The sequence below is a fragment of the Bos indicus x Bos taurus genome, chromosome 8 (genome assembly GCF_003369695.1).
Source record: "Bos indicus x Bos taurus breed Angus x Brahman F1 hybrid chromosome 8, Bos_hybrid_MaternalHap_v2.0, whole genome shotgun sequence".
Lineage (NCBI taxonomy): Eukaryota > Metazoa > Chordata > Mammalia > Artiodactyla > Bovidae > Bos > Bos indicus x Bos taurus.
This window is the reverse complement of record NC_040083.1, coordinates 6902686-6928686: the sequence shown is the minus strand read 5'-3', so window position 1 is coordinate 6928686 and position 26001 is coordinate 6902686. Positions and strand designations below refer to the sequence as shown.

Here is a 26001-nt window from a genome sequence, read left to right as displayed (position 1 = left end):
TAAATGTTCTTACCACAAAATGAAATAGTAAGCATGTGACATGATGGAGGTATTGCTGCTGCTGCTGCTGCTGCTAAGTCGCTTCAGTCGTGTCCGACTCTGTGCGACCCCACAGACGGCAGCCCACCAGGCTCCCCCGTCCTTGGGATTCTCTAGGCAAGAACACTGGAGTGGGTTGCCATTTCCTTCTCCAGTGCATGAAAGTGAAAAGTGAAAGTGAAGTCCCTCAGTCGTGTCCGACTCTGTGCGACCCCATAGATGGCAGCACATTAGGCTCCTCTGTCCCAGGGATTCTCCAGGCAAGAATACTGCAAATGCTACTTTAGCTAGCTACTTTAGCAAGAATACTTTAGCTAATGCTAAAGTCATAATTGTATTGCAGTATATAAGTGTACCAAATCCACACATTATATTAATACATTTTAAGCTTATACAATGTTGTATGCCAGTTTTATCTCAATAAAGCTGGAAAAAGAAAACACTTAAAAAGTTAGCATTGCTTACAGACTCATATTATTTCCAATCACCTTCATAAATTATGTCTGCAAAAAGAAGAAAAAAAAATATGTGCATCCTTCAAACCCATGGAAACCCCAGGCCAGCCCTGCTCTAGGGGACAATGGATGGGGGCAGGGAGCTTTTGGGGACAGGTACTCTGTCCATGGCCTCTGCTACTCTATCTAATGCCCCACCTCCTTTCCTGTTGATGGTGACTTTGAATTTTGTGCCTCTTAGCACGTTAGCTTCCTTCTCCATGTTGTTCTAATCATCACTTATTTAGGCTTTTCTCTGTTTCATATATCAACTGTTTTCTTCTGCCTTCTATACTTTATATCATTAAACCAATGCTGACTTTCCTGTCATTCTCTTTGGTGTGATAGGTCTAGTCTCATTTTTATTCACTAATATCATTTTTATGTCCTTGGAAAGGAGGACAACCATGCTCAATCTTCCATCTTGAAATAGAAGCTTCCAGGAGTCATTTGAAACTAGAAGCCAGTTTAACAGATAAAAAGCAATCAAATAGCAAATAAAAGGACGTCCATAGGCAATAAAATATTATTTCACCAGACTATTTTGCTAGCTTTTTCTAGATTTTATTTCTTTTCTTTGACTCTGTTGTTTAGGCCCTCAGTTGGTCTTTATAACCTTAAATCTAATTTGGATCCAGGCAGAAAGGACTGCGAGCAGCCACCTGTTTGTGTATTCCTCCTGTACATTTACCGCATTTGTGCTGTTTTTTTTATTGTTTCCGGTGGCTGTTCCCTTTATCTAGGAATAACATTGTTTGCCTTCACTATGTCTTTGTGTTTTCTGTCTTTTCATCTGTGATATTCCTCTGTATTAATCCTTTTATCCCATTTCATAAATCCAATTTTCATATACTCTATTCTACTATAACACATTCTATCCCCAGAATGGTATATGTACCCAATACTCATCTCTGCCCATTTTTTTTCAGGGAAAGTGTTAGAATCTCTTTATCCATTTTAATTATTCCTATCCATCCAGACACTACTTTTCTTGAATAAAAATTCACAGTTTTTCTTTTGAAAAAGCTGTATTTTCTATTTGCATTTTTATATCATGCAAGGTCATTTTAACAACAAATCTCTCTAATAATAAATCTTTCTAAAATTGTAGACAAACACCTGAAAGATTCACAGATTTAAATTCTGCACCATATGTTTTTAGATTTTGTTTGATTATTCTTTAATATATTCTCTCTGTAGTGGTTATTTCCCTTTTTTATTTTAAAACAATCTCAGACTAACAGAAGATTTGCAAGTATAGCTAGCACAGACTATTTTTTCCCCAAACCACTTGAAAGTAAGTTGTTGACCTGATGCCCCAATGGTTGGGTGTATCATACAGATAAGAATATTCTCTTAGATAGCCACAGTCTGATCACTGAAACAAGCAAATTAACATGGATATATTGTGCTCAGTCATGTCTGACTCTTTGAGACCCCTTGGACTGTAGCCCGCCAGGCTTCTCTGTCCATGGGATTTCCCAGGTAAGGATACTGGAGTGGGTTGCCATTTCCTTCTCTAGGGGATATATTGCTACCATCTAATTTAGAGCCCTCATTCAGATTTTATCAATTATCTAAATAATGGCTTCATAGCAAAAGAATCCAGTTTAGAATCATGTCTTATGTTTCATGGGTCATTTCTCATTGTCTCCTTTAGGCAGAACAGACCCTCCTTCCTCTGTCATGATCTTGGCATTTAAAAAATATTATTCCTTTATTTAACAGAATGTTTCTCAATTTGCAATAGCCCAGTGTTTCCTCATGATTCAGTTTAGATAATGCATCTTGATAGGAATATCACAGAAATGATGCTATGTTCTAATTGCACCTTATTAGATTGTGGACCTTGTAAATTTTTACCATGACTGATGATGTTTGTTTTGATTAACTGGCTAAGCAGATTCCTGATAGAATGTGTCCCTATATACACACATATACACGTAAATATTCATACACACATATTAATTTACACCTATGTATTTATATCTCTATCTATTGAAAACCATGCATTCTCCCTGATAGCTATACTACCATACATTTATTCTGGTTTCTGAATTTCCGTGTTTTAACTCCTTCATTTGACAGCAAGGCTCCCATTATTCTCTTTCTTTATTTTAATGCACTGGATCTTGGTTGTGGCGTGTGGGCTCTTAGTCACAGTATGTGAGACCTAGTTCCCTGACCAGGGATTAAACCTGGGCCCCTACATTGGGAACGTGGAGTGTTAGCCACCGGACCACCTGGGAAGCCTTGGCTCCCATTATCTTTAATATAATTACATGTGTGATCAATACATAATGAATCTCCTTTGTTGCCGCTCCCTCTCCTGCCCGAGAGTCCTGTTCAGACGGTCACTCCCCTTGCCAGGATGCCCCCATGTGGACATGCTCTTACCCTTCTCTGGTTCTAATATCCCACACCTGACTGCCTCACTCAGGCTTCAACACCCGATGCTGTGAAATCCTTCTCACCCTGCTCTAGTTGACCACACTCCCCGCAGCCATCCCAGCTTGAAGTCTGTTGTGTACTGCCCAAGTGGATGGCTTTCGGCTACGTTTTTCAGGAATGAAAGGTAAGGGGAAGAATAAACTGGATCCTATTTTTAGGCCGTCCTTTTCAAACCTTTTTTCTAGTATCTGAAACATAATTGAAAATATGGATTTAAAGTCATCAAATATGCTTTTGTCAATCAAAATAAAATATCTTTCCTCATGACATGACTACTATATATACATATATATATATATAAAATAAAAACAAATCTAAACATAAAAACAAAATCTAAACAGGTTTTTTAAAAATTTAATCTTTCGATTGCATTCTTGTATCTTTAATAAGGGTGAGGCTTTAATGAAATATTATATTAAAAATTTTTAGAGTCCTTTTCATGAACACTTGAATTTTTTTTTTTTGTCTATTTGTTTGCTCTGTATCTGCCTGGTGAACAGTTTTTCCCCAACATGAATCACAATAGTGTAACTGGCAAGCGTTTGCTTTGTACTTTGCCATGTTGCCTTGGTCCACCTCTGAGCTTAAAAGCCATATTCCATTTAAGAAACATCTAAGAGAAAACATGCTGCTGAAAACATCTGCAGCTACTGTCATTTGCTTTTCAGGCCAGTGATGGCTAATGCAGTGAACAGTTTTAAAGCACAACTTGCCATATAGATCCTATAGCAGTTATTTGTTCTGTTGCTAAACATACAGGTGTATCAGATGGATGCAATAGCTTTTGCTTTGGCACAGAAACAAATTGACCAACAACTGCTAAACAGGTGCTCTCTATAATGGCAATAGAAGTTCTACAGTCTTCTCTGAGCATCATTTTCTATACAACTTTTTAATGCTGTATATATAATCAGTTCAGTTCAGTTCAGTTTCTCAGTTGTGTCCAACTCTTATGTGACCCCATGGACTGGGGCACACCAGCCTTCCCTGTCCATCACCAACTCCCAGAGCTTGCTCAAACTCATATCCATTGAGTCAGTGATGCCATAAACCATCTCATCCTCTGTTGTCCCCTTCTCCTCCTGCCTTCAGTCTTTCCCAGCATCAGGGTCTTTTCCAATGAGTCAGTTCATAGCATCACGTGGCCAAAGTATTGGAGTTTCAGCTTCAGCATCAGTCCTTCCAATATATATTTATAGTGAAGGTAAAAAGACTTCTCCATGACCTACCCTGATCTGACATGGACCAGAAGCTTAACATGTAGAATATTCTACTTTATAAATATTATGGTAGTGTATCTATCTTGTTCCTGGTAACCTATCTCCACTGTCACTGTCCTTGGTCAGCGCCATTCTATTTCCCATCTGAACAGTTACAATAGATCCCTGTTTTTTTCTGTCTCTAAGCTTTTGCTATCCATTCAACCATTCACCATGTTGTATTGGTTTACTTCACTCTAATGATAAAGATCTTGTAATGACTCCTTCATGTTCATGAAGTCAATTACAAAACACTGTGATTTTACTTTGTAGAAATTCTATGATCTAGCCCGAGACTATCTTTAGAAACAATAGACATTTTTTTTTTACATTGCTTCATATCTTAATATATTTTTAAACTTAAAAAATTAATTCTATTATGGATATGTATTTCAGGTATATGCATATATACATATCGTGTGGATATATATATGTATATCTTTCAAGTGAGTGCTCTATTTTTGAAATTAAGATTTGGTGCCTGAATCCCTTCACCTTTCTTTCTGCTGAAGAAGAAAACACGTAACAAATAAGCAGTAAAATAGAAACCAGGTCTGCTCTTTTGTATGTACTAATAAACAGGTGAGGAACATGTCTGATAACTGATGGATTGGACAATAAAGCTTAGACATGAAAGCACTGGGATTTACTTTAATACACATCAAACTGAGATCTTGAAGCCAGGTTGTTAGGAAGATATTATTGCATCTGGTGGGAGGCATGTTGGAGAAGCAAGATCTGGAGGCTTGTTCATTCGATGTGAGGCATCATTCTCCCAAATGTTAGGCCAGTCCTCAGTAGCCACTTCTACAAGTGACCATGGCTCTTCTGTGGAAACGTGCTATTTTAGAGAGAAAACAAATGCACCCCAGGAGCCCATCTCCCAGCACAGTGCTTAATACTGTTCCTTTCGGAGTTTTTTTGGAGTCATTAGGTGGTACCGAACAGCGCCTGGTCCCAAGGAATGCATCAGAACCGACTTTATTAACTTCAGGTTACTGAAGCCTACACTGATTTTTTAACTTTAATCCAGTTTTTCACCAATTTTACCTACAATTCTATGCATAATAATTAATTTAGAGGATGAGACCAAATAAATAAATAAAGCCCCTGTTCCTTGCTAGTTAAAATAAGAAAATCATCTTCCCACTGTTTTATTTATTCCAATTTCAGCCAAAGAGATTGCAGTCAGATTGAGCTGACAGTTCTGTAGCAGCAGTTACATTTGGGGCCATGTTTCCCCAATATGGATGTACCTGAAGCTGCATTTTACTGGAAGGTGTATTAACCGAATACTAAAACATTTGTGTTTTCCCTCTTCCAATGGATTTGAGTCAATAAAGCACAACAGAATTTATCTTAAGCAAAAGGGTATCCCCTAGATTCACATTGCTGTCACCAGCAAAGAACAATATCAGAGTTTTAGAGTTCTCAAGAGAAAAAGAGAATAGCTTAGCTTCCTTGGTGGCTCAGAGGGTGAAGAATCTGCCTTCAATGCAGCAAATGGAGGTTTGATCCCTGGGTCAGAAAGATCCCCTGGAGAAGGAAATGGCAACCCAGTCCAGTATTCTTGCTTGGAGAATCCCATAGGCAGAGGAGCCTGGAAGGCTACAATCCATGGGATTGCAAAGAGTCAGACACGACTGAACAACTAACACTTAGAAAGTATCAAAGATTGGTTTTTAGCTTTTCAAGATTTCAGTCAGCCTGTGCATAAAGCAGAGACATTACTTTGCCAAAAAGGTCCGTCTAGTCAAGGCTATGGTTTTTCCAGTGGTCATGTATGGATGTGACTTTCAGAGTTTTTTATAGTCCACATGTGTGGACTATAAAGAAAGCTGAATGCTGAAGAATTGATGCTTTTGAACTGTGTTGGAGAAGACTCTTGAGAGTCCCCTGGACTGTAAGGAGATCCAACCAGTCCATCCCAAAGGAGATCAGTCCTGGGTGTTCATTGGAAGGACTGATGTTGAAATTGAAACTCCAATACTTTGGCCACCTGATGGGAAGAACTGACTCATTTGAAAAGACCCTGATGCTGGGAAAGATTGAAGGTGTAAGGAGAAGGGGAAGACAGAGGATGAGATGTCTGGATGGCATCACTGACTCAATGGATATGAGTTTGAGCAAGCTCTGGGAGTTGGTGATGAACAGGGAGGCCTGGCTTGCTGCAGTCCATGGGGTCACAAAGAGCTCAGACTGAGCCACTAAACTGTAACTGTAACTGTGTATATATTTTAGAGTTCACCACCACTTACATTAAGTAAAATACATATATACATATATAACTATATATAACTATATATATATATATATATCTTCTAACTGTTAATTGTGACTTCATATTTCTCTTATGATGGGATAAATTAACCATAGAAAAAATATCTCTGCTTTATCTTCTCTTTAGTCAGTTCAGTCGCTCAGTCATGTCCGACTCTCTGTTACCCCATGGACTGCAGCACATTAGGCTTCCCTGTCCATCACCAACTCCCGGAGCTTGCTCAAACTCATGTCCATTGAGTCAGTGATGCCATTCAACCATCTCATCCTCTGTCATCCCCTTCTCCTCCTGCCCTCAATGTTTCCTAGTATCTTTCCCAGTCAGTTCTTTGCATCAGGTGGCCAAAGTATTGGAGTTTCAGCTTCAACATGAGTCCTGCCAAAGACTATTCAGGACTGATTTCCTTTAGGATGGACTGGTTTGATCTTGCAGTCCAAGGGACTCTCAAGAGTCTTCTCCAATACTGCAGTTCAAAAGCATCAATTCTTGGCGCTCAGCTTTCTTTGTAGTCCAACTCTCACATCCATACATGACTATTGGAAAAACCATAGCTTTGTCAGCAAAATAAAAGAAGACCTTTGTCTACTTTTTAATATGTTGTCTAGGTTGGTCATAGCTTTTCTTCCAAGGAGCAATCGTTTTTGAATTTCCTGACTGAAGTCACCATCTGCAGTGATTTTGGAGCCCCCCAAAGTAGAGTCTCTCAGTTTCCATTATCTCCTATAGGAGGATGATGGGAGAGCATGAATGACTGTTATGCTCCAGGACAATAAATCTAGAATGGAGTAAGCCTGAGGGAAGAGAGAGTTAATAGAATATGTGATGAGTCTGATATGGAAACACAGTTTAGACATTTCAGAACTTGTGGGTAATCTGATGATACATATGGAAGAAACTATATGAAATACATAAAACAATTATCCACCTCAGGAACATGTTTTGCAGAAAAGAAACAGTGATCACAGTGTATTATATGGTTAGTTGGCATACTATTTACCTTGTCATAATCATATAAAACTGGGGACTTCCCTGGTGGTCCAGTGGCTAAGATTCCATGTACCCACTACAGGGGGCCCAGGTTTGATACCTAGTCAGGGAACTAGGTACCACACTGTTGTTCAGTTGTCCAGTCATGTCTGATTCTTTGTGACTCCATGAACTGCAGCATGCCATGCCTCTTTGTCCCTCAGCATCTCACAAAGTTTGCCCAAGTTCATGTCCATGCATCAGGGATGCCATCCAGCCATCTCATCCTCTGACACCCTCTTCTCCTTCTGCCCTCAATCTTCCCCAGCATCAGGGACTTTTCCAGTGAGTCAGCAGTTCATATCAAATGAACAAACAACTGGAGTTTCAACTTCAGCATCAGTCCTTCCAACAAGCATTCAGGGTGGATTTCCCTTAAGATTGGTTTGATCTCTTTGCTGTCCAAGAGACTCTCAGGAGTCTTCTCCAGCACCACAGTTTGAAGGCATCAGTTCTTTGGCTCTCCGCCTTCTTTACAGTCCAGCTCTCACAACTGATTGAGAGACTCAATTATGTTTGGTATGGGGACTGCAGCCATGAAATTAAAAGACGCTTACTCCTTGGAAGAAAAGTTATGACCAACCTAGATAACATATTGAAAAGCAGAGACATTACTTTGCCAACAAAGGTCCGTCTAGTCAAGGCTTTGGTTTTTCCAGTGGTCATGTATGGATGTGAGAGTTGGACTATAAAGAAAGCTGAGCACCGAAGAATTGATGCTTTTGAACTGTGGTGTTGGAGAAGACTCTTGAGAGTCCCTTGGACTGCAAGGAGATCCAACCAGTCCATTCTGAAGGAGATCAGCCCTGGGATTTCTTTGGAAGGAATGATGTTAAAGCTGAAACTCCAGTACTTTGGCCACCTCATGCGAAGAGTTGACTCATTGGAAAAGGCTCTGATGCTGGGAAGGATTGGGGGCAGGAGGAGAAGGGGGTGACAGAGGATGAGATGGCTGGATGGCATCACTGACTCGATGGATGTGAGTCTTAGTGAACTCCGGAAGTTGGTGATGGACAGGGAGGCCTGGCGTGCTGTGATTCATGGGGTTGCAAAGAGTTGGACACGACTGAGCGACTGAGCTGAACTGAACTGAAAATGAACTAACAAAAGAAATTAGGGTTAGGTATCAGTTTTTGTGATTTTATCTGACTAGCTTAGATAAGATGAACTGAATTATTTTAACTCCTATCACACAGTATTTCAGTGTTTTTTATTTATATAGCTATCAAGCCTAATAACAAGGCTTATATAATATCAAGCCTAATAACAGAGTTTGTAGGCAGATAATGAAATGCTTTGAATTCTTTTTTTAAAATGACATATCAGATGCATGGAATTATTTGAAAATATTTTAGATAAGCATCCAATCACCCTTCTGTTTTAATCTCTCTTTCAGGCCCTGCAGTTAACGTCACATGCAACATATTCATAAACAGCTTTGGTTCTATTGCTGAGACAACCATGGTAGGTAGGCCTGTGACTTTATAATGAATTGCACACTGGAGTAATTTATAATAATGTTCATGTCAATTTTTTTCTGCTAATGTTATGTAATTTAAAGCTAAAATTCATATAATGAAATTTTAAAGGATAAAATTGAATGTATAATTAAATTACAATCAAGTCACGTAATAATGTTTCATTTAGAGATGATATATTAGAGAATAAATGTAAGTGAAAACACAATTGATCTCTCCCATTTCAGTAACTATTAGATCTCAAATTAAAACTAAAATTAAAAAAAACCCCTAAGATTTTACCATATGAATTATTCATTTGCAATGCTCTTTAATAAGCAGAAATAAGCATAGGAGTAAATAATGTCATGTTTAATTATTCTGTATACTTAAGTGTGCTTATAATGTTATTTTAAGTATTTTGATTACTTTTCCAAATGAATATGGTATCTGCTTAAATATCATAAATATTTTGCAAATTGTGGTGTGTGCTTTAATTTAACTAAACTCACTGAACTGAGGTTTCATTACTGCTTGATTGAGAACTTAATCAAGTTATTAAAGCCCAACAGATTATCATTCCAAGTCCAACTTATTCTGCTTTGGATTTTATAACTTTCTGTAAAGATCATGTTGTATCTTTTCTTTGTCCTATAATTTTCATTGTGCATTTTAGGGAAAATAAAAATGCAGAGATGGACTCATGAACCTCTGAATATCTGTTAAGATTATCAGGGACATTTTTAAAAATTGAAACTATGTATTGTGCTTCTTAAATTACCTAGAGTTATACTTCATTCCTACATTTAGCAAATATAATCCAAATTAATTTTCAGAGTTGCTTTTAGCTAAAATATGATATGAAGAACTTAAAGATTTATTAGCTAAAACCATTATTAAGAGAATTATTCTTATTTTACATGTATCAGAATGACTTGATAGCAAATTTTCTAAGGAAAAATAATCTAATATGTGAATTATTTTATGGGGAGCTGTGTGGAGTTGTGTGTGTGCACATGTGTTTATATATGTGTATATAGAAGATCTTTCTCAACAGGAAGAGGTTTCATTCAGGCACCACTTTTTAAAAGGCTGATTTGCTCATGTATACAACATTTAGTCATTTAATGCTATCTCTGTGGTTCTATTAAAACTCAATACAGTATAATTATAAGAAAAGCATCACTGGAAAAGAACTGAATTCATTTTGGGGAAATTGCATAGAATTATCTTCATTGGACTATATAAGTTAACACTTAGGTATGTACATATGTGTAAACACAGAGAAAATTATATTATTTGCTTGTAAAAGCATACTGTGGTTCTGGTGCTATTTTGACCCTGAAGTCACTATAATCCTGTTTCAGAAGTTGACCTATTATGGATTCTTATTGAAAATATGGCCCTGATTTATAATCCTGTATTTGTCCATACCCAATTCAAATCATATTCATAGATAAAGGAAACTCTACTCTTTTTTTTCTAGTTAGACTTCCCAAATTATATTTCTAGCCCTGGCAACTTTCTCATTTTAATTGCTATTATCCAACACTGTGTCATCCTGAAAGCCTGGACATATGTTTATACTTTCTCTTTTGCAAGATCACGTCAGCAAAACAGTTTCAACAGCAATAGTTGGAAAGGTTTCTAGCCTGACTTGTTTTTGTGGGATGGAGTAAGGGATTTGGAAAAAAAGAGAGAACATGGCCAGATTTCCTCATTAAAATCAAAAACTGTCATGTTCCTGAAGTTCTCTGCTTTTTATGACATAATTCATCAGTCTACCACCAAGTGGTTATAACACAAGCTGCATAGGATGACTGTTCCTGCTGAATTTCTTACCCTTAATAATTTTAGACAGATTTCTTTGCAGAATACTACTATACCCAAAGCTTGAAAAATATTACAAATACAGCTTCTCAGAGACACTCAGTTTTATTTCCCTTCTCTACTGTAGAAATCCTGTCAATTCCTTCATCTTCTATCATAATGTATAGTTTTCAAATTATTCTTAGCGTCTATCATCTTCCTCTTCAGTTATGAGCAACATCAGTGAATACTAATGAAACATCTTAGAGGTAAAATATCATAAAATTAACTAAGTCCACCTTAGTATCTTTCCTTTTAGTCTCCAAGACCCCTAAATATGTGACATTATTTTTATCCACATAATCAGATTCAGTATTTTTTTAAAAAATTAATGGTATTAAATATAGTATCTGAAATATGGTGTCTATCTATACAGGCATAGAAAGAAATTAGAACTTGTTGTTATATCTTTTACTTTAAAATCATAAAATATTTTGCTACCCCTAATTACTTTGATGTATTATTTGCATCATTTCCAACATCACTGATTTGCAACTAAACTTTATTCCATTGTTTTACTTGCCATAATACTAACTTATTTTTAAAGTCGTTCTTACATTTACTCAACATTCACATTTTTTATACATATGTACTTTTCTTTTGTTCTCACAATAAATAACTGAATTCAACTAACACAATGTATTACATTGAGAGGATGGAATTTCAAATGACCTATAATCGTTAATGGATATCTTTGCATCTGAGAATTCATATCTAAAATAAAACTAAATAATTCTCCCAATCTTTATGTCTTTGCTTAACAAAGACCTTAACCATGCTCAGTGTTTTTACCAACCAACTAGATGAAGCTCCCTCCTCTGATCTAGTCTCTAACCTATTCTATCTCTCCCCATTTAAGAATAAACATTTTATTGAGGTGGATGAAACTGGAGCCTATTATACAGAGTGAAGTAAGCCAGAAAGAAAAACACCAATACAGTATACTAACGCATATATATGGAATTTAGAAAGACAGTAACGACAACCCTGTATGTGAGACAGCAAAAGAGACACAGAGGTATAGAACAGTCTTTTGGACTCTGTGGGAGAGGGAGGGGGGATGATTTGGGAGAATGGCATTAAAACATGTATAATATCATATAAGAAATGAATCGCCAGTCCAGGTTCGATGCAGGATACAGGAAGCTTGGGGCTGGTGCACTGGGATGACCCAGAGGGATGGCATGGGGAGGGAGGTGGGAGGGGGGGTTCAGGATGGGGAACGCGGGTACACCCGTGGCAGATACATGTTGATGTATGGCAAAACCAATACAATGTTGTAAAGTAAAATAAATAATTTTTTAAAAAAGGAAAAAAAATAAATACAGTGAAATTAAAAAAAAAAAGAATAAACATTAGTCCATTTGAGGTAATTATTTGATTTTTGAGAAAATTTCTCTAGCTGATAGTCTGCTTATTTAGCCATTTTTTTTGGGGGGGGGATTAAGTTAATTCAAATCTTTAACTTATTTTGCATCTACTTCTTGCACCAACTTTGTTTTTCTGAGTATTTATGTACATTTCTTCCCAATAGCGTAAGTTCAAACTTCTTTTTAACTGTGAAATTCATCCTTTCCCAATGTTGATTTGTCTAAATAATACATTACCAATCATTATCACTTGAGTACAATTTTATTATTCTTGAGATAGAATCACTGAAATTTTTCTACGTATGTAGTGGAAATACTGAAGTTCCTTATTTCCCTTATGTTAGAGTCAGATGGGATTCCCTGGTGGCTCAGCTGGTAAAGAATCCACCTGCAATATGGGAGACCTGGGTTCGATACCTGGGTTGGGAAGATCCCTGGAGAAGGGAAAGGCTACCCACTCCAGTATTCTGGCCTGGAGAATTCCATGGACTGTATAGTCCATGGGGTCGCAGAGTCGGACACGACTGAGGAACTTTCACTTTTTCAGAGTCAGAGGTCATTATATGTAATGAGATTCTCTAAGGATTTGTTCAGCCTCTATTCTACCAAATTCACTTTCTTCTTCAGCAGGTAATGATTTAACAATTGTCAGAAACCACAATTCTTAAAAAAGATTAAATTAATAATATAACTTGTTTACTCTCATGAGTCACCCTTCCGTTTTACAGCACGGCCTTGGTGAGAGAGGTGCGTTTATCCTGTCTTTTAAAATGGTGGTGACAAGAGGAGCTCATAATTGTTTTTTTTTTTTTCAGTTCCCCAAATAATAATTTATTCTGTATTTACAGTAATTGTTTTTATTGTTATGATGAGGTGAAGCTTAACATCTTTGCATTAAGTGCATGTTGGTAAGCATACTCCTGTAAACCTGTGGTGAGTTGTGCATAAGGATTATATGCCAGGATGACAGCATTTGTAAGTTGAGCTTTTTTAAAAAAAAAAAAAGCCTCACATATACCTCTGCAGCAGTTTGGGTGTGTATATAGCATAGTATTTCAAAGTAGATGTATTGGCATAACCTCCTATCTTCATCAAACAGATGGCTCTCCATCTTGCCACACATATGTTGGAGAGAGAATTGCTCTGCTGTGTGCCTTAAGTCAATACTTACTCAGTGAACTGTGGCTTTTTACCAGAGCCCATAGAACAAAGTAATTTCACAAAATAAAAACAAAAAGGGTAAGGTGTTTGGTATAATGCTTTTTCAGTTGCCTGTCTACAGAGACATATAGTGGGACTGGGTGAGAATGTCTGAGGGTCTGCTGTGATCTCACAGAATGGTCGGACTGTACGCTTTTTCCATTTTCCACACAAATTATAGGTTCACATTTTAGTGGCAATAGTAATCATGCAGATGTAGGTGTTACTTCAAATCACTGGATCATTAGATTCCTCAGAGAAATCTAAGCTAATATTGCATAAAAAATTCATGGTGTCATTTATGTGTTCTTAATGGAATCTTTAAAACTCCTACGCTGTCTTTTTTTCTAAGTGTATTTTTATCAAATAAAGTTATGCACTTTTTGCATAGCTATTAAAAATAACATAATAATGCTCATGCAACTGTCACCATCTTAAGAAACTAAACATTACAAATACAAATTGAAATTGACTATGAACTCTTGCCCAAAGCGCATTTCTCTACCTTCCCAAAGAAAGCTTTGTTCCTGAATTTAATATTAAAATTCATTCTGCATGACTGAAAATCCCAATAGGATTGTCATACTATAATACTCACAAATAACTCCATTTTTTTTGGTTCAAATGTATATTTTTTGAGATAATCCTTGTTTTTAGGCTTGTACTATTATATTCACTTTCATCTGAGCAAATATTCCATAATGTAGTTATCTGTTTTACATTTGTTGGACTTTTCTATTGTAATGTTTTGCCCCTATAAAAAACTGTGCCTTCAAAATTATTGCATGTTATCTTCCAATATACATACGTAGAATATTCTGTAGGGTATGTGTGAGGTGTGTATGTGAGTGTGTGTGCACTCAGTCATGTCCAACTCTTTGCAACCCCATGGACTGTAGCCTGCCAGGTGCCTCTGTTTATGGGATTTCCCAGGCAAGAATACTGGAGTGTGGTGCCATTTCCTTCTCCAGGGGATCTTTCCCACCCAGGGATTGAACCCGTGTCTCCTGCATTGGCAGGCAGATTCTTTACCACTGAGCCACCTGGGAAGCCCTCTTCTACAACGTCTGTACTCAGAATTGGAATAATGTGGCCCAAGTTGATATTCTTAGGAGTAAAATCACTGGGTTTAGACATGCTTTCTAAAGTGGCCAGTCTGAAACACCTACTAGCAGATTTATGAGATTTCCTGTTTTATGTTTCCCACAGCTAGTATTTACCCACTTGGGATTTAATTGTTTCTTATCATATACTTCCTTGATTAAGAGTGAGATTATGCATTTTTCTTGAGTGTTTTGGAGTCACTTTGGTGTTCTTTGTCCAGAATGCCTCTATGCATTGTTTCCCAATTTATATTTGTTTGCTTTTATTGTATACACACAGATGTAACCTCCAGCCCACCCACACATGTACATGCATTATTCCAAAGGTGAATACTTTGTCAGTTGCATACATATAAATACCAATTCTGCTCTTTTCAATGTGTTTATGATGTCTTTGGATGTTTAAATAATTTTAATTTTTGTTAACAAAATGTAATCTTGTTTTACTTACTGACTTGTGTTTCTTTGTCTTAACAAATTCTTCTCTCACCTAAGTTCACAAAGATCTCTTCTTATATTTTCTCCTAAAAAGGCTTTTGCTTTTCCTATTTAGGTTTGAATTCACTTGGAATTTTGTGCAGTTCTATGTGTGTGTATGATGTGCAGGAAGCATTAATTTTCATTTACTTCACAATTGAGTAATTATTTCCAATAATCCATAACTATACCTCTGTTTTATGTGTTCCTAAACTGAATGAGTCTGTTTCAAAGTTCTCAATTCTGTGCCAGTGATCAATTTGTCTATGCTTATAAATGTCATATTGTTTTTATTTTATATAGCATTAAATTAGACTTGATATTTAATATCTCTTGAACACACCTTTTATTTGTACATCTTCCCTTCCAGTCTTTATGCTTTAAATATCGCTTTCTTTTTCTCTCCTCCTTTTCCTACTCATCCTCTCTCCATTTTTCCTCTTATCTTACTGTACTAATTCATAACTTACGTATGATGCTAAAAAAATGGATGGAGATTAGTCACCTTTGTCTTTTTTCTGATACCAGTTAGTTTGCATGCAATATTTCACAGTGAAGAATGGTATTAATTTTAGGTTTCTCCTAAATGATCTTTATCACATGGAGGCAGTTTTTTCCCATTACTTGGATGCTGAGGTTTTTTTCTTCAACTGTGAAGAGGCACAGAATTTTCTTCAGTACTACCTCAGCATTCATTTTTAAATGATTGCCTTCTCTCTTTTATTCTGTTAATATTATAGACTATATACAAATAAATTAATTGATTTTCAAATAGTAAATCATCTTGTACTCCTTGGTTAAATCCCACTTGATCACAATTGATTGTCCTTTTGTATATTGCTGGATTTAATTTTATAACATCTGGTTTAAGATATTGAACTATGAACTGTTTTTCTACAGTGCCAAGAGCACAGTGTGGTAAAAATATTATGCTGTGTTTCAGACAATTAGGAAGTGTTACTTCTACTCTCTGAAATAGTTTGTATAAAACCAGTGTTACTTCTTCTGGAAGTATTTAGTAAAATTCACCAATAATGCTTTCTGGGTCAGTCATTTTATTTGTTGAAATATTTTAAATGATAGATTTCATTCTTTGAACAAATATTGGACTATTTAGTTTTTCTATTGTATACATTTTGTAAAAGTCTTGTTTTCCGAGGAATTTGTCCATTTCTTTACATCTTTCAAATTATTGACATAAACTTATTTACTACCTCAGTCCTTTACAATCCTTTCATCTGAGGAATATTTATACTGTCTTCATTTTCATTCCTCTTAATGATAATTTGGTTTTAGCTCCTTTTTCTTCATAAACTTGCACATGGATTTTTATTATGCAAGGCAAATAATGCTCAAACTACACCACAACTGCACTCATCTCACACGCTAGTGAAGTACTGCTCAAAATTCTCCAAGCCAGGCTTCAGTAATACATGAACCGAGAACTTCCAGATGTTCAAGCTGGTTTTAGAAAAGGCAGAGGAACCAGAGATCAAATTGCCAACATCCACTGGATAATCAAAATAGCAAGAGAGTTCCAGAAAAACAGCTATTTCTGCTTTATTGACTATGCCAAAGCCTTTGACTGTGTGGATCACAATAAACTGTATAAAATTCTGAAAGAGATGGGAATATGAGACCACCTGACCTGCCTCTTGAGAAACCTATATGCGGGTCAGGAAGCAACAGTTAGAACTGGACATGGAACAACAGACTGGTTCCAAACAGGAAAAGGAGTACGTCAAGGCTGTATATTGTCACCCTGCTTATTTAACTTATATGCAGAGTACATCATAAGAAACACTGGGCTGGAAGAAGCACAAGCTGGAATCAAGATTGCTGGGAGAAATACCAATAACCTCAGATATGCAGATGACACCACCCTTATGGCAGAAAGTGAAGAAGAACTAAAGAGACTCTTGATGAAAGTGAAAGCGGGGAGTGAAAAAGTTGGCTTAAAGCTCAACATTCAGAAAACTAAGATCATGGCATCCGGTCCCATCACTTCATGGCAAGTAGATGGGGAAACAGTGTCAGACTTTATTATTTTAAGCTCCCAGATCACTGCAGATGGTGATTGCAGGCATGAAATTAAAATACGCTTACTCCTTGGAAGAAAAGTTATGACCAACCTAGACAGCATATTAAAAAGCAGAGACATTGCTTTGCCAACAAAGGTCCGTCTAGTCAAGGCTATGGTTTTCCCAGTGGTCATGTATAGATGTGAGAGTTGGACTGTAAATAAAGCTGAGCACCGAAGAATTGATGCTTTTGAACTGTGGTGTTGGAGAAGACTCTTGAGAGTCCCTTGGACTGTAGGAAGAACCAACCAGTCCATCCTAAAGGAGATCAGTCCTGGGTGTACATTGGAAGGACTGATGTTGAAGCTGAAACTCCAATACTTTGGCCACCTGATGAGAAGAGCTGACTCATTGGAAAAGACCCTGATGCTGGTAAAGATTGAGGGCAGGAGGAGAAAGGGATGACAGAGGATGAGATGGTTGGATGGCATCACCGACTCAGTGGACATGAGTTTGGGTAAACTCCAGCAGTTGGTGATGGACTGGGAGGCCTGGCATGCTGCGATTCATGGGGTTGCAAAGAGCTGGACTCGACTGAGCGACTGAACCGAACTGAAGGCATTTTCACTGCTTTCTGAGTCTATGATTAATGTTAATTTTCTAAGAATGCTGCTGCTAAGTCACTTCAGTCATGTCTGACTCTGTGAGACACCATAGATGGCAGCCTACCAGGCTCCCCTGTCCCTGGGATTCTCCAGGCAAGAACACTGGAGTGGGTTGCCATTTCCTTCTCCAATGTGTGAAAGTGAAAAGTGAAAGTGAAGTCGCTCAGTCGTGTCTGACTCTTTGCGACCCCATGGACTGCAGCCCACCAGGCTCCTCCACCCATGGGATTTTCCAGGCAAGAGTACTGGAGTGGGGTGCCATTGCCTTCTAAGAATAATACTACTCAAATTTTATTCCTTCATTTGTTCTTTCTGTGAAACCTATTACACTGGATATTCTGTTCCTCATTCTTTCCATCAGAGTTTCTCTTTTTATTTCTGTGCTGCATATTTCCTGTCTTTAAAGATTATCATTAGTAAATACATTACAAGGAATTCATGAGTCCCAAATAAGCTGTAATTTCATATCAATCCATTTTAGATTCCTTCAGTACAAATAACTCAACAACTTACGCAAAGACAATGTGTTTACATACTACAGTGATGATTGTTTTTAATGCTACTTTGTCTCTGTTAGAAAGTCATTTAACTCCTTGTACTGATTTATCAAATTGACTTCATTAACATCCTATATTTTATCCAATTTACTTTTAAGTTTTATTCATCTTTTCCTTTTTAATATTTTGTTGAAATCTATGGGCATTAAAATGTTTTGTTGTTGATTATAGGCTATAGGAGCACAGTCCACTCTGATAAATTAATAATTATATCATTAATAACTAGATTAATCTTAGCATAAAGTAGCTCTTAAGTATATATATGTACACATATAAATGTATATATATATATATACACATATATATATGCTGCTGCTAAGTCAAGTCAGTCGTGTCCGACTCTGTGTGACCCCATAGACGGCAGCCCACCAGGCTCCTGTCCCTGGGATTCTCCAGGCAAGAACACTGGGGTGGATTGCCATTTCCTTCTCCAATGCATGAAAGTGAAAAGTGAAAGTGAAGTTGCTCAGTCGTGTCCGACTCTTTGCGACCCCATGAACTGCAGCCTACCAGGCTCCTCCGTCCATGGGATTTCCCAGGCAAGAGTGGGTTGCCATTGCCTTCTCCATATATTTATATATATTTGTGTGTGTATGTGTGTTAGTCATTCAGTCGTGCCTGACTCTTTGCGATCCCATGAACTGTGCCCTCCAGGTTCCTCTGTCTTTGGGGTTTTACAGGTAAGAAACGAAATGGATAGCCATTCCCTTCTCCAGGGGATCTTCCTGACCAGGGATCAAATCCAGGTCTCCCGCTTTGCAGGCTGATTCTTTACCATCTGAGCCACCAGTGAAGCCCGATATATATGTGTGTGTGTGTGTGTGTGTGTGTGTATAAATATACACACACACACACTATAGGCTAACCAGAAGTATTGTTTCTAAAAAGAGGACTTTGCTATTGTGTACTTAACACAAGTGGATAAATTGCTGTTTTTTTCCTGTTTTGCAGTATCATCTGTTTTTACAGTCTGAGTCCTTGTCACCATCTTAAATTGGTGCTAAAGTTTCTAAAACAGGAGCTAAGTAACTATTGTACACAATGCTGGCTCTTACTGCCCAAATGAACTTGACTTTTTAATTCACATCTTCCCATGGAATTTTATAATCTTTCCTCAAAATGTATTTTTTTAGCTGTATTGATAGATAAATTCATTAAGAATGCTAAAATACAGTGTGAGAAGTTCTCTATGATAAGAAATAAGAGCTATTATATAGTAGTTATGGTAATTGAAGAGTAATGTTTAAAAATAAAAAATATCAGGATGCAATTATTTCAGGTATCAACTAGGTTTCACAGTAATGTTTTCTTCGTGACACTAGGAATGAAATGTGTATAATTTGAAAAGCCCATTTTTTCCTGCAATTCATATCTCTAAATTTAATAATGTGAATATAACATATAATTAGACAAATGCTATTTCACTTACTTTAAGAATAACCTGAAAGCATCCTGCTATCTTTTTCACAATGTGTCTGCTAACATCTTATCCTCACTGCCTGCCTTTTTTTTCTTACTTTGAGAAATGGGTAAAGCCTCAATAGACACAGCAGTGGCATTGGTCTGAAAGACTTTTAATTTCAAGCATGAGTAACCAGTGACCAGCAGCATGAATGTGTTCTGAACTCTCATTTATAAGCATGAATCAGAAACAGGCCATATTTATGGGAGAGGTTGCAGAAAGATAGGTATCATGAAGGTTACACATCCTGGTGACCCCATAGAAATAGGAATAAATCTCTGCCTAGTGTAGTCATCTACAAACCATCCTTATAATTACTGTATCCCCAAAAAAGACAGTCTACATATCCTATTCACCCAGGTAAATTTTTCTTATAAAGAATATCACAAAGAATACAATTGTCCAGTTGTGCTACAATATTGTTAAAACAAACACAAAGTTTGAAAGCATATTTTCAATTCTGTGGGGGGATGTGCCAAAGAGAAACTGATGCAAGAAAACAGAAAGAAAACTCTATTCAGAGCAGGGAGTTGTTGGGCACAAAATTCTGTGATTTCTCTCCTTCCTTTGAACATGTGTTCTTGTATTAACGGTTTCCTTTTACTCTGGCAGAGTAGATTGAAAGATTAATGATATTTTGTTTTGAAATATTTGGGTTGGGAAAAATGAAGAAGATTATAATGTAGTATCAAAGACATAAGTCACTTAATTTAACTCCGCTCTTTCTGCCTTACTGTAGACTAATTTGTAATGGAAAGTGGCAATTATTTGCACGTGGTCCTCTCTAGTGGAGGACATTCTATGAAATGAATGTCTATAAATCTATAGAATTTACTGTCACAAGATCAATTAAACACTTTTGTTGGCCACCTAACAAGACATAGAAATGATCTGAGTCCAAAAACAGTTCACAACAATGGTGTTCCTCTTCATGGCATTTATATTAAGAAGTTTAATGAACAAAATTGATCTTACAACATAGATCAACATTAAGAAGATAAAGTGCAGATATTCACAAATCAGTCCTGGGTAGTCATCATCTGTCTAACCCATTCAGTTTTTCTGTAGATGATAATAAAGTCTTGTTTTTCACCTTAGGGTAGGGAAGATATTTGGGAGTGCTTGCTTCCTCCTTAAGTCTTCCAGCCCAACTAGGACTCTTCTTTCCATTCTTTTTTTCTCTTGGAATTAGTGAAGAATCCCCCCACCCCCCCACTTTAGCCTACTGAGCTCTTATCTCCTTCTCTATCCTCTGGACTTGCCTCCATCCCTTTACTGGTGTTAGGCAGTGACATTTTTCACTTCCAGACTTCCTCTTCAATTTGGCTTTGAAACTGCTATATTTGACCATTCACACTCCTTCCCTGTGTAGGCTTGTTATACACCAGGGCTCTGGTCCCTCCATTCATCTAAGATTTTGGCAGCTGTCCTCTGTCTCCAGGTCAGCCTTAGTTCTGAGTGGGTGCAGCATCCAACACCTCCATCCCCCAGACCTCATCTTCTGTAAGCATTTTTTTCACTTCCATCACCCACCTCTATGAATACCCAGGACTTGGTCAAAAATGAAATCTACTTGAAATTTTGAACAGATTCAGACATCTCAACCTTTGGTGTTAATTTCAAATCTCTTTTTGTCTCCTTCAACATCAAATTGCATAAGAACAAAGCACACTCTAATTATTTTAGGTTGAAATGGATACAGTGCAAAGATGAAATTTCTATTTTTTAAAATTAAATTTATTTATTTTAATTGGAGGTTAATTACTTTACAATATTGTATTGGTTTTGCCATACATCAACATGATTCTGCCACAGGTACACGCGTACTCCCCATCCCGAACCCCCCTCCCTCCTCCCTCCCCGTACCATCCCTCTGGGTCATCCCAGTGCACCAGCCCCAAGAAACCAGTATCATGCATCGAACTTGGTCTGGTGATTCGTTTCATATATGAAATTTCTTATAAAAGTGTCGGAAGGATTGGTAAAGGCAGCTCCAGGTTGATCATCACTCAGAACTAGCAGTCTCATGGTTATTTAATGAATGGTGCAAAACATCTTACACAATGTGGTGTGTTGCTGCCATAATTCAAAAGGACCCAGGCATATCATACAGCAACTATACTCCAGTAAAAATTAATTTAAAAAAAGTCCCAGGCACATTGTAAAGCAATTGTACTCTAGTAAAAATAAATTTTAAAAACAGTGCAATCAATCAGTATTGCTTCTCATTCTTCGTGGGAAGGAAACAACTTGTCCTTCCTTTTTTAAAAGATTAACTTTTACTGGGATTATATAGTTGGTTTACAATGTTATGTTAGTTTCTGCTGCTGCTGCTGCTGCTAAGTCGCGTCAGTCATGTCCAACTCTGTGTGACCCCATAGATGGCAGCTCACCAGCCTCCTCCATCATGGAATTCTCACTCCAGTATGAGAATGGAGTGGGTTGCCATTTCCTTCTCCAGTGCATGAAAGTGAAAAGTGAAAGTGAAGTTGCTCAGTCATGTCCGACTCTTCGCCACCCCAGGGACTGCAGCCTACCAGGCTCCTCTGTCCATGGGATTCTCCAGCCAAGAGTACTGAATAGCAAAGTGAACCAGCTATGCATATACATATATCCTTTCTTTTTTGGATTTATTTCCCATTTAGGTCATCATAGAGTGTTGAGTAGAGTTCCCTGAGCTATACAGTAGCTTCTCATTAGTGATCTATTGTATACATAGTATCAATTATATATATATATATATATATATGGAAAACCACTAGACCATTCAGGTATGACCTAAATCAAATCCCTTATGATTATACAGTGGAAGTGAGAAATAGATTTAGGGGCCTAGATCTGATACATAGAGTGCCTGATGAACTATGGAATGAGGTTCGTGACATTGTACAGGAGACAGGGATCAAGACCATTCCCATAGAAAAGAAATGCAAAAAGCAAAATGGCTGTCTGGGGAGCCCTTACAAATAGCTGTGAAAAGAAGAGAAGGGAAAAGCAAAGAAGAAAAGGAAAAATATAAACATTTGAATGTAGAGTTCCAAAGAATAGCAAGAAGAGATAAGAAAGCCTTCTTCAGGGATCAATGCAAACAAATAGAGGAAAACAACAGAATGGGAAAGACTAGGGATCTCTTCAAGAAAATCAGAGATACCAAAGGAACTTTTCATGCAAAGATGAGCTTGATAAAGGACAGAAATTGTATGGACCTAACAGAAGCAGAAGATATTAAGAAGAGGTGGCAAGAATACACAGAAGAACTGTACAAAAAAGATCTTCACGACCCAGATAATCACGATGGTGTGATCACTGACCTAGAGCCAGACACGCTGGAATATGAAGTCAAGTGGGCCTTTGAAAGCATCACTATGAACAAAGCTAGTGGAGGTGATGGCATTCCAGTTGAGCTATTCAAAATCCTGAAAGATGATGCTGTGAAAGTGCTGCACTCAATATGCCAGCAAATTTGGAAAACTCAGCACTGGCCACAGGACTAGAAAAGGTCAGTTTTCATTCCAATCCCAAAGAAAGGGAATGCCAAAGAATGCTCAAACTACCGCACAATTGCACTCATCTCACACGCTAGTAAAGTAATGCTCAAAATTCTCAAAGCCAGGCTTCAGCAATATGTGAACTGTCAACTTCCTGATGTTCAAGCTGGTTTTAGAAAAGGCAGAGGAACCAGAGATCAAATTGCCAACATCCGCTGGATCATAGAAAAAGCAAGAGAGTTCCAGAAAAACATCTATTTCTGCCTTATTGACTATGCCAAAGCTTTTGACTGTGTGGATCACAATAAACTGTGGAAAATTCTGAAAGAGATGGGAATACCAGACCACCTGACCTGCCTCTTGAGAAATTTATATGCAGGTCAGGAAGCAACAGGTACAACTGGACATGGAACAACAGACTGGTTCCAAATAGGAAAAGGAGTTCATCAAGGCTGTATATTGTCACCCTGTTTATTTAACTTATATGCAGAGTATATCATGAGAAATGCTGGACTGGAAGAAACAAAAACTGGAATCAAGATTGCTGGGAGAAATATCAATAACCTCAGATATGCAGATGACACCACCCTTATGGCAGAAAGTGAAGAGGAACTCAAAAGCCTCTTAATGAAAGTGAAAGTGGAGAGTGAAAAAGTTGGCTTAAAGCTCAACATTCAGAAAACGAAGATCATGGCATCTGGTCCCATCACTTCATGGGAAATAGATGGGGAAACAGTGTCAGACTTTATTTTTCTGGGCTCCAAAATCACTACAGATGGTGACTGCAGCCATGAAATTAAAAGACGCTTACTCCTTGGAAGGAAAGTTATGACCAACCTAGATAGCATATTCCAAAGCAGAGACATTGCTTTGCCAACAAAGGTCCGTCTAGTCAAGGCTATGGTTTTTCCAGTGTTCATGTATGGATGTGAGAGTTGGACTGTGAAGAAGGCTGAGCGCCAAAGAACTGATGCTTTTGAACTGTGGTGTTGGAGAAGACTCTTGAGAGTCCCTTGGACTGCAAGGAGATCCAACCCGTCCATTCTGAAGGAGATCAGCCCTGGGATTTCTTTGGAAGGAATGATGCTGAAGCTGAAACTCTAGTACTTTGGCCACCTCATGCGAAGAGTTGACTCACTGGAAAAGGCTCTGATGCTGGGAGGGATTGGGGGCAGGAGGAGAAGGGACGACAGAGGATGAGATGGCTGGATGGCATCACTGACTCGATGGACGTGAGTCTGAGTAAACTCCGGGAGTTGGTGATGGACAGGTAGGCCTGGCGTGCTGTGATTCATGGGGTTGCAAAGAGTTGGACATGACTGAGCGACTGATCTGGTCTCATCTGATCTGATGTCAGTCTCAATCTCCCAGTCAATCCCACCATCTCTCCCTACTTGGTGTTCTTTAATTTGTTCTCTTCATCTGTTTCTCTATTTCTGCTTTGCAAATAAGATCATCTATACCATTTTTTCTGTATTCCACATATATGTGTTAATATATGATATTTGTTTTTCTCTTTCTGACTTACTTCACTCTATATGACAGTCTCTAGGTTAATCCACATCTCTACAAATGACCCAGTATTGTTCCTTTTTATGGCTGAATAATATTCCATTGTCCTTCAGTTTTAGAGTTATCCAGTCATACTCTAATCCCTCTATGCCCTACAACATTGCTGAAGTCTTCTGAGGCCTATCTTCCATTCTCTGGCTCTTCCAAAGGCATCTGCTCTTTTCTGCTCACATATTCTATCAGCATGGTGTCTTCAATATAGCAGACCAGTAAGGTGTCTCGTGAAGTTGGATGATCAGTGTTCTCATAGACTTAGTTATGGCACAAGGCTGCAGGATTGGATCTATTCTGTTTTTGCAAAGCACCAAAGATATCTCTACTGGATGCAAGCTGATGCTTCTGATATTCTCTGCTGTAGAATGTAGAAAAAGTATATGTCATTCATCAATCATAAAGCAGGTGCCAGTGAATGTAAAATAATTTGCTCCAATAAGGAAATGAAATATAGAACAACAGCTATCATGGAAGTAATAGCTGAATGAAATTAAGATTGTCTGTTGTCATCTATCAAGATTCAGGTCTCTTCTCCATAGTCTGAAAGGACAGTTAGATGGAGATGTGAAGGGACTCACTGCTGTACCATGATACAGATCTTTGAAGGAGTCACTCATTTCTTTGGTCCCTCAGAAATTCCATGCTGCTTTTCCTTAGCTATACTAAGAAGAAAACAGCTTTAGAAGAATCCATGTGCATCTTCTCATCTTAATAATTCTTACTTCATAGGTCGAAGAGATTATGTCAGGATTCTGCAGTTGATGGGGTTTTATATGCATAAATTATATAGCCATTCATTTAGGAAACAAAATCATAAAACAAAATGAATTCACAGAATCATTGAAACCAATGTGAGATAAGTGCTCATCAAAATTTAATGACTATCTGACTCTCCCATAACTTGCTACTCTGACCAGCTTACATAGTAGTATTTTGTATGTCCAGGCACTGAATTTTCTGTCGTCCAGCATTTTCAGAAGCACTGATCCTTGTAGCTCCTGTTTCTCAGCATATATTAATAATATATTGCTTCTGAGTTCTGTATCAGAAACACAGCATGCATTTGTGACGTACTAAAGGTCCTTCTCCGAGGGAGCTTGACTCTGAATTCACTCATGTCTTCTAATTAAATGACATTTGTGTGTCTTGATAACTTGAATAAACTCTCTATTTCTCAGCCTTAAAGTTCTTTTGATTAATCAGGGCAAATTGGATA

The 26001-nt window shown here is 37.6% G+C and overlaps 1 protein-coding gene across 1 annotated transcript in view; it reads left to right on the top strand.

Annotated features, from left to right (window-relative positions):
• GLRA3 (glycine receptor alpha 3) overlaps nt 1-26001 on the top strand; it is a 197186-nt gene that overhangs the window by 45977 nt on the left and 125208 nt on the right. Inside the window, exon 3 of the mRNA XM_027548971.1 lies at nt 8947-9014. Within this exon, the coding sequence (XP_027404772.1) occupies nt 8947-9014 (68 nt within the window). The remainder of the gene's footprint in view (nt 1-8946; nt 9015-26001) is intronic.